This window comes from Salvelinus alpinus, chromosome 19 (assembly GCF_045679555.1).
Source record: "Salvelinus alpinus chromosome 19, SLU_Salpinus.1, whole genome shotgun sequence".
Taxonomy (NCBI): domain Eukaryota; kingdom Metazoa; phylum Chordata; class Actinopteri; order Salmoniformes; family Salmonidae; genus Salvelinus; species Salvelinus alpinus.
Window position 1 is genome coordinate 39,514,908 of NC_092104.1, and position 9,428 is coordinate 39,524,335.

At 41.8% G+C, this 9,428-nt stretch overlaps 1 protein-coding gene across 3 annotated transcripts in view; it reads right to left on the reverse strand.

Moving 5' to 3' along the window:
* Positions 1–9,428, reverse strand: part of LOC139545922 (sarcoplasmic/endoplasmic reticulum calcium ATPase 2-like) — a 40,035-nt gene extending 30,607 nt beyond the window's left edge. For 2 of the 3 annotated variants that reach the window (XM_071354163.1, XM_071354162.1), the window contains exons 1-5: positions 9,058–9,428; positions 8,070–8,087; positions 7,884–7,966; positions 5,020–5,124; positions 3,191–3,329 (exon numbers count right to left, since the gene is read on the reverse strand). In XM_071354163.1, coding sequence (XP_071210264.1) covers positions 3,191–3,329; positions 5,020–5,124; positions 7,884–7,966; positions 8,070–8,087; positions 9,058–9,175 — 463 coding nt within the window. In that variant the 5' untranslated portion in view covers positions 9,176–9,428. Of the gene's footprint in view, positions 1–1,487; positions 1,510–3,190; positions 3,330–5,019; positions 5,125–7,883; positions 7,967–8,069; positions 8,088–9,057 lie in introns of those variants that run through there. The other variant, XM_071354164.1, reaches the window with a different exon arrangement.

Below are 9,428 nucleotides of genomic sequence, written 5' to 3' on the forward strand. Positions count from 1 at the left end.
TGAATCGCCTAGCAGGAGCAGCAGCTGTCTGAACCACGGTGCTGTGAGGGACATGCTAGAGGGCGCAGCTCATCAGACCAACATTTTCCCTGGTGGCGTCATGTAAAAATCCCCCCAGCGTGAAGAAGATTCTTCCCAATCGTTCTAATTGTGCTCCGATTGTGACGTCATGCTTTAACATTTCTCCCAGCGTGAAAATGTTCCCAGTTGAATAATCACACGCGCAGCTCTTTACGCTATGTGGATGGCTGAGCTAGTGTGGATGTTTCGCTCACTTCCTCAACCTCGAAAAACTGTTCTGTGGGCACACGCATTTGCTTCACACATCTGCCAATCAATGGTGGACAGGAGTATTGACACTGACCAAATCAGAAGCTTGTTGAGGTGTGAGGTCAGCATATAAAACACAGACTCACACATCAAAGTGCTGAGGGTTGATGTGAGGAGAGATTTTTTGCGATTGCAAAGACTTGGGCGCTACGGGAGGGTGTGAGAGACATCCGGCCGTGCTCAGACTCGAGGCTGTAATCGCTGCCAAAAGTGCTTCAACAAAGTACTGAGTAAAGGGTCTGAATACTTATGTAAATGTGATATTTCCCCAAAAAGAAATTATACATAATTTTTTTTGTTGTCATTATGGGGTATTGTGTGTAGATTAATGAGGGGAAAAAACTATTACATCTATTTTAGAGTAAGGCTGTAACGTAATAAAATTTGGAAAAACTCAAGGGGTCTGAATACTTTCTGAATGGACTGTATCTGGTTGTAAAATAGTTGCTATTAAGCACAAAATGGAGAGTTGAGAAATAAAAATTATACCTCTGACAAGATATCGGTTTGTTTAAACTAATTAATCAATCAGAACACTTTTTCTCCGGGAAAGGAAAGTGAGTGACTCGTTCGACATCGCAGCAGGCCCCAGCGAAACATGTACAGGCAGGAATCATGAGAATAATGTATTTTACTGTTTGACCAAATAATGGTTTAAGCCACCTAAAAAAAAAAACATTTTGAGTGAGGTGACCATGTAGAATGTGCAGCTCCCACCGATGAGTTCAATTAAAACATTTATTCGCACAGCCAAGTCAAAGGGTCACAAAATGCAACTAAATGGTTGCAGTCTGGAACCCTGCCTGGAACAGCAGTCAAGGAAAGCTGACATCACATAGCTGCAGATTAGTTTAGTAAGAACAGCAGTGACAGCAAACCTCAGCACAGCATCCCTGTATTGACAGTGCTGGGTCAGACAGCTTGGGCTGGACAAGGATGAACTACAGTACACAGATACAGCAAGAGGACAGCCAGCCCAGCCAGAGGATGTACTGAGAAATGCATTAGCTACAATCAAAACATTAATGAAAACCAACACTGGGCTATAATCTTCCGGACAGTAAACACATCAGCAGAGAGCAAAGCACCATCTCTAGACTGTGGATGTCCCATGTGGGCTTATGAGAGTTGAGAAGGAGAGAGCTAAATGTGTCTACCTCCAGAGGGCTTACAGGAGCTGGGAAGGAGAAATGGGCTCGGAGTGGAGCGGAGCGAGAGGCTGGCTGACAGGCAGGGCAGGGCCAGAGATGGCCCGTTTAGTATTCTGCTCACAGCTCAGCCAGTCACTGCAGCCTGCGTCCTCTGCCTCAGCAGTGAGCTGGCATCTGCGTCACAACCAGCCTCTTGCTGGCAGGGGGGGTCACACTGGGACTTTGGGCAAAAAACATTATTCAGAAAAGAACATCACAGAAACCAATATAAAAAGGCTCTGCAGAATTGACCCATATGCCCTCTTTTAGGTGAGCTTCTCAATTTCCACCTGACAGCATGCACAACGCATCACTCTGACAATATCTGCTTTACCAGCCGCTCTCTGGAAGTCTGCTTTCCGAGCAAGGATGTTAGCCATTTTCCTGGGTGAACATAGAGCACACAACCAATCATGCCCACACTAAACAATCATAGGAGGCACAGAGGCTGGAATTCACACAGCAGGACCAGTCTTTGACAAATTCCTGTGCATCAAATAAAGGCAACTATACAGAATACCCACGAAGACTTCCAGGACCCACTTAGATAACCATACTATTATGAAGCCATTGTCAAACATCTACCCCCCAAACCTAATTTTCCATCACAATTGGTTTAATAGAAATTAGCGAGCAGCTAATGCACGCAGTGCTGACGGTGCCCTTCTCAAGGTGACTTTGGAGCCCTGCCAAAAACTGTCCCACACTGCAACAATGTTCCCCAGAGAGGGGGGGCACAAGACACCGGCCATCTTCCCTACTGTCACTGCCTGCTATAAATACACCATGATTTTATAATCTAGACAGGCTATCCAGGCTTAAAATAAACCCACCACTTTGCGCAAAAGAACACTGCATCACCTCAATGGCTTAGGGTTAAACAAAGTATCATGATAACGTTAGCCCTTCAAGGGCTCCAGCATTCAACTCCACATCAGTTGAATACGTCCATCCCCCGCTGCACTGCAGCCAGGTATTGCCCAGGACACATTCCTCTCAAAACCAGAGACGTCTCGCTCTTCGCTAAAGTGCTAGAGTCACTGTCTTTGGGTGAGTCATACCAGCCGCACTGAGAAAACGGGAGACAAGCCACTCAAAGGTTGAGTTTACCGGCTCCAAGGGGGATGTTCTAGCTACGGTTGAGCCGCATGCGAGACTCATCAAGGTGGTGTGTTCAGTGCACCCTGGTGAGTTAAGCACCCCCAGGAAACATGCGCACATGATCCGAGAGGCCTTTAGCAGCACTAGTGCCTAGTCATCTGGGACAATGGGTTAATAGAAACATTCCAAAATACACCACTTCTGTAGGGTGAGTCACCTCTGCAGTGGGACTAGGGGAAGAGGGGAATTGAAATGAGCTTTTACTGCTAAAACGTCAGCCTGACCTTGCCTAGGCTCATGAGCCCTTTTAAAAATAGCATTTACCTGAATGAGGTGTCATAAAAAGCAAAGGCTAAAAACAATGCTGTTTTGCATAAAAAGAGATCAGGACTGTCCTTTTTTTCTACAGTGGTAAACTATTAAAAGGGAAATATTTTTCTAACAAAGAATAATAACTGTTAATAATTCAACCTTAAACAATACTTATTCATAAGCAAAATGACTGAATTATCAGAAATAGTCTAGGTCTAATGCATCCTAAAGCACCGAGAAAGACAGGGTTACCTTACCAGAAACCTCTACGATGTCTCCTGGCACGATTTCTTTGGCCTTGATCCTCTGAACGGTCTTCCTGTCCTGGCGGTAGACCTTGCCCATCTCAGGCTCGTACTCTTTTAGGGCTTCAATGGCATCCTCAGCATTGCGTTCCTGTGTAGATTAGAAATGTTGACCGTTTGCTTACATATTTGAAATTGAACTTGATGATCTGACGACATTATAGATGCAAATTCAAATAAGCTCATTTTACTTTTTCACTATCTCACAAACTACAGATATGTGGGTTCATTTAAAGGCACAATCTGTAACTTCAACATGCCACTTTGTTTTGTTAACTGATGGATGGGGCTTGTGAAATATAACCAGTTTTGAATCCAAAGACAGCAGGAGATCTTAGAGATTGTGCCTTTAGATTGTGCATGACAAGGACCAGGAGATTTGCCTTCGCATATTTTAAAATCTGGAAGGGAAAAAAAGAAAAAAAAGGTGCAATATGCAGAAATCGCTCTGCCATTTCATGGTTGCTAAAATTCTAATTGTTTTCCTAATTTCAGAATCATTGTACAATCTAAAACGCTGTGAAATATCTTTCGGCAGACATAGGTGGGTTAATTTAAAGGCACAAAATCATAGAAATAGCACAGATCTAAAAGCTTCATATACCCGCTTTCAATTAGAATAACAGATATAACTCTAATTTCTATGTGAATTTGGTCAGGTTGCCAAAAACAAAAGTTACATATGGTAACTGATTATGCTTAAGAAAACAGAAGTGCAAGTAGTAAACATTGTGTCAGTCACATATACTAGTAATTTATGAAAACAGTAGCTAAATAAGAACCTTCACACCATGCCAAAGTCACGTTCACTCAATCACTTAGAATAGAAAGCTTAGTTCTAAAGTCCACATTTCTAGGACAACTTCAACGTATCAGTTAGTGAGAGCCTATCAGGGCAGGAATGGCCAGTTGCATCACTTCCTGTTGAGTAAGTCTACTCCATGGCATGCACTGGCTTAGCTTACTGAACATTCCTCCTAGGGGCTGCCTGGCAGTGCAAGCAAAGTCAACCAGCATGACAAAAGGTCTGACAAGAAAATGGGCATCGAAACAGAGTAAAAGAGACAACTATCAACTTGTGGATTGAATTGCCTATCATTTATTCCATTCTTTGACTACACAGAAATGCTTTATGGACTGGATTCAAATGTTCAAGACCATTTGCTCACAAACATGCCATCTATGGAATGTTAAACTCCGACAGACTAAGGAAATGTAACCTAGTTCTGGACAAACTCATGCAGGAATTTAGACTGAATGAATAAATCCTAAGGGAGCATCCAGCCAATTTGTGTTGGTAGTTGCTACAGACAAATTTCTCCTTGCAAAGACTGCAAACATTAGAGAATGGCTAAGAGACCATGGGTGTAAACATAATTAAAGCAACAGACGTGAAGTCTGAGCAAGAGGAGGGATTGTCACTTTGGTCATGCCTAAACCTTCTCAAATGTACTCAGTGACCCACTTTCTTCCTTGCCCCATTTTTCATCTACTTTCATCTACCATTGAACAGCAAGTCCTTAAAGAAAGGAAAGCATAAAACTGCCATGTGACCAATGAACAGAATGTATGAGACTTGTGGATTCTCCTACCTACAACTCTTTATGGTAGCTGTTTTGCCTATAGTCGCTAGCTAGTTGCATACAATAAGTATTCCTTTCCACAGCCTGCACCAAAACAAGAGTTTCGGAATACTGTCATTGACATTGCAACGCCACACTGAACATCGACTTTCAAAATACTGTAAAAGATGTCTAAATTACATCATGCAAGTTGCTCACCTGCCACACACCCACGATGGCATTGGCTATAAGAATGAGTAAGATTACAAAAGGCTCCACAAAGGCTGTGATTGTTTCTTCTCCATCCTCGAACAAGGCCAAGACCTAAAGGTAAACAAGACAACGATGATCCATTATTGCCATGATTCCACAGGAGTAATTAATAACATCTCTCCCCCTGGTTACGCTTACTACGATGTATTTAAGCGATCAGAATCATGTTAAGAAAACGGTTGTGAAATAAGGTTAAACTAAATGTCCACGGAGAATGTGTATGCATTCTGATACGACTGATTAACTTAGCAGTGGTAGAAATGCATAGAAATGTACATTTTGTTGAGTGAGCTGCATTTTTTACATAAATGACAACAAGATGAACATACAAACAGTTACATCAGAAGATTTACAGTAGGATATCAGTGCAAGAGTAACACATTTAAACAAAATGAATACAACACATTTGTTTAGATGTTAAAACATTTTCTAAAGCTTTGAGCTCATTTAACACCAAAACCGGACAACATTTTCCAAGTTCAAAAGCAATGTGCTAAAGGTGTTTTTGAATTGTAATTTCAGAAAATGTCCATAATATAGCTGCAGTAATAGTGGAATGATAGTGTTTCACAGTATTACTTACCCGCCAGTGTTTTGATTGGCTGTGATATTAGCCCATTGATTTCTCCCGGCAGATATCGTTTTTACAGCTGTTTGAAGCTAGTGGACCGGAACAGAAAGTAACTTGCTGTTTTTTTCCCGGTTTTGGTCCACCAGCTTCAAACAGCTGTAAAAAAATACTTGTACTTATTCAAAATATATTTCACAACGATTTGGATGGTACAATGATTCCCTACACTATTCAGTGCCTGTTGTCTCACAAACAAAAATTGAGCGAACAGTGTAGACTTTTTGCAGTCAGGAAATGATAGCGATTTTCATAAGATAACACAGCCACAAAGTCAGAACATTTTTGACAGATGTTGCTCAGGCAGGAACCCTAAATAGGCGAAAATCACAACACTGGTGGGTATGTAATATTGTGAAAACACTATCATTCCATTATTAGTGCCAGATATATTAATGGGCATTTTCTGAAATTACAACGCAAAAATTCTAACAAATCCTATGCGTAGCACCTTTCAAATACCATAAACCTCATCGTAATCTTGCACCGTGATTTTATTTTGAGTGATTATTTAACTAGAGTTTGCTGTACTGAGCAATACATAGCCAACTCTTTATAAACGCACATTGTTGAATTAAAGTTCCAAATGAAATCTGTTTTTATCTCATTTATGGTCAATTTTGCACATAAGACATTTGAAATTCGAAAACTTATATCGAACACCGAAAATACAGTAAGACTACAGTTTATAACAGATCGTGTTGATGTATGTAATTTCAGTGTCAGCACATAACAGTACATTTGGACAAATTAATCAATGGCCCTCAGTAGCCATAAGTATCATGCATAGTATGCATGTCAAATATGAGCAGTTGAAACAAACAGCCAGCCACCTTACCACCTCAAACAAACCAGTTACCAGGACTACTGCTGCAGTAATCGGTCACAACCAACAGATTTCACTCAACATAGCCATTCTCCAACTCTGCACTCTTCCTCTCTCACAAACCAGAGATAAAAACACTCTTCTGGGAGCAAGACTAATTTGCATGTTATCTACTGAGAATAAGAGCACACGACACGTGTTGCACAAATTCACTTTAACGTGACAAAGCCGCATCATGAACACCGCGCTGCAAGTTCTTCTGCAAGTTCTGCTGCACCCGCTTGTTATTTCATTAGCCTACTACTCGCCCATCATTGGATCTGACTTAACTGACAACCGACCAAAAGTATGGGAGTGCGGTGCATTGGAGAAGGCGTGGTGCATTCGTCTGGGGAATGCCCTCCCACTGAAGGTCAGAGCCCAAATTTGGTCTTGAGTGGTGGCCTGTCCCCGTCAGACAGCAACCACCAACACCACCATATCGCAAGGCTGGGCACTGCATACCAGCTCCTCTAGCAGACTGACACACACTGGGATTATAGATTACAGCTCTTGACACCTCCATACTGGCATCAAAAGGACCTCATCTCCTCAAGTCAATGTACATACTATCTGACACTACATTGTAAACCTTTCCAGTGCCAAAACCTCCTTCTGTCCACTACCAAAAAACATGAATAGTAAACACTGATGTAGCAGTACACTGCTAATACTGCAGAACAATGAAAATTAGGCTAGATCACTGTATGCTGTCAGTTACATTTCAATCAAACCATTTAGCTTGTGGATAGGCTTCTTACTCCAAATAACGAGGCAGAGGAGAGGAAGTGATTACACTGCGAGAGTAAAAGACGACTCAAATGTCTTGTTAGACACATGGTGATAGCAACTCGAGTCAAGCAACTGCTGTCATCACCATTCCTCAGATGTGTAGCTAGCCTTCTCAGCTGTTTGGCTGCCTGATCTGTGAATGTAACCTCAGCCTAGGCATTCAAACAGAAGACATTTGCTGTCCACACGTCTCATGCCACTAAGTCAAACATACACTTTCCCTTTCCATGCCAGACAGCCCACTCCTACTGATGTGCTTTCATCAGCAGCTCTGAACAGCAAGCAGATGATTTAAGAGTTTGTTTCTATGACAACTTAACGCAACATGTGGGGGGGGGGGGGGGATTGTCACCTCTATGTAATAAACCAAAACAATCTAATACATTCACAATACTCTTCAATACAGCGGTCACTGTAAAGGATTGTGACCAAATGCCAGGCCCATGGCAAGCAGCAGCAGTACCAAAGTTAGTGTGTGTTCTAAACCCGATCTAAAAAAACAAAGAGTCTAAGCGATATACTTACAAAAGATATACAAGCTGCCAGCAGAAGAATTCGTACAAGTAAATCTTCAAATTGTTCAACAACAAGCTCCCATAGAGACTTCCCTGTGGAATGAAAGAGATGTAGAAACACATAAAATCAAGAAGAATTTGTAGCACATAGATTTCACTTTTACAACAAACTATTTTAATGACGTGTTGTTATTACCTTCTTCAGCAGGTAACTCTGGAGATGGGCCAATCCAAAGTGCATACAGGGAAAAGAGAACACACCATTACATTAGTAATGTTTTAGTAGCTAATGCTGTTAATTTTGACAATCAAACATATGGCACTGCAATTTGTTTATCTCCACCCCATTTGACTCCCAATGACCCCCACTAAACCCCATATGTCCTGGTTCAGATTTTGCTAAAGCTAAAACTTTGCTATAGGCAACATGGAAAAACAGGGTTTTGATTTAATTGCATTCACCGAGTGAAACCCCAGTCTTGTGTTCGGCTGAGTCATTAACAGTAGCAAGTCGTAGATGGTAAGCATATTGCCCAATCAATGTTTGAATTCATGGTGGTGACACATTAGGTAACTTTTTGAACCCATGTTCTCAGAGGTCACCTTGAATGGTGTCAGACGCACCCAATCTATTTTATGTCATCCAGTAGACGCTTTCATGAGCTTAAATCGGGAATCGAGCCTCGTTTCTTGTGTGAACATCTAGGAAAAACTACAGAACCCAGGATTCTATGAACCGGCTTGCGTTAGCTAACTAGCATCATTAACTGTCAGCTAGCTAGGCCTGTGCCATGCCCATGGCGAGCGGCTATGCTGTCCCAAATGTCCTAGGCTAGCCATCACATCAGAATGCCAAGGCACACGTCAGCGGTCTATACTTGTATACCTGGTTTAAAATACCCATACACTAATATAACAATTCCCCCATGTAACTGACTACTTTCTAGCTAGTTTGTACAAGATTGAAACCCACGAGGTTGTCTACGATGACATCAGCCAAATTAATTCAGTCCATGACCGGGCCGAGTGATGGGGCTGACATTTACCCCAATGTGTAACTCCTAGGTAACTTTAGCTAACAGTGGGACTAAATGATGGTATCATGTTCCCTCATGAGTGACATATAGTGAACATTAGCTAAATAGCTACCGGTACTACTAGTAAAGGTGTAGAGGTTCACATACCGTTCGAGCCCCATTTCTCCTTTTGACGTTTCACCTGGTCCAAACCAAGTCCAGTGCTTTCGTTGACGGAGAAATGGCTATAAACTTCTTCAACACTCTTTGTGTGAGCGTTATCCATGATGGTTGGTGGGCTTCTTGTCAGTTGTACTTTGTTTACTCAGCCGCCTCCGTCTCTTTAAAATTAAAACCTTTCAGCAGAAATACAGCTTGCCAACTGTGAAATATGCATTCACAGAAAGGCCAGATGTCGATGATACGAATATGAAATTGTCCGTAAATTGGTAGGCTGATAAACGAGCTAATTGGAACGAAAAAATTACTCTTCCTCCCTCAATAAATGTTACTTTGGGTGTCCTCTTATCTCCCCAAAA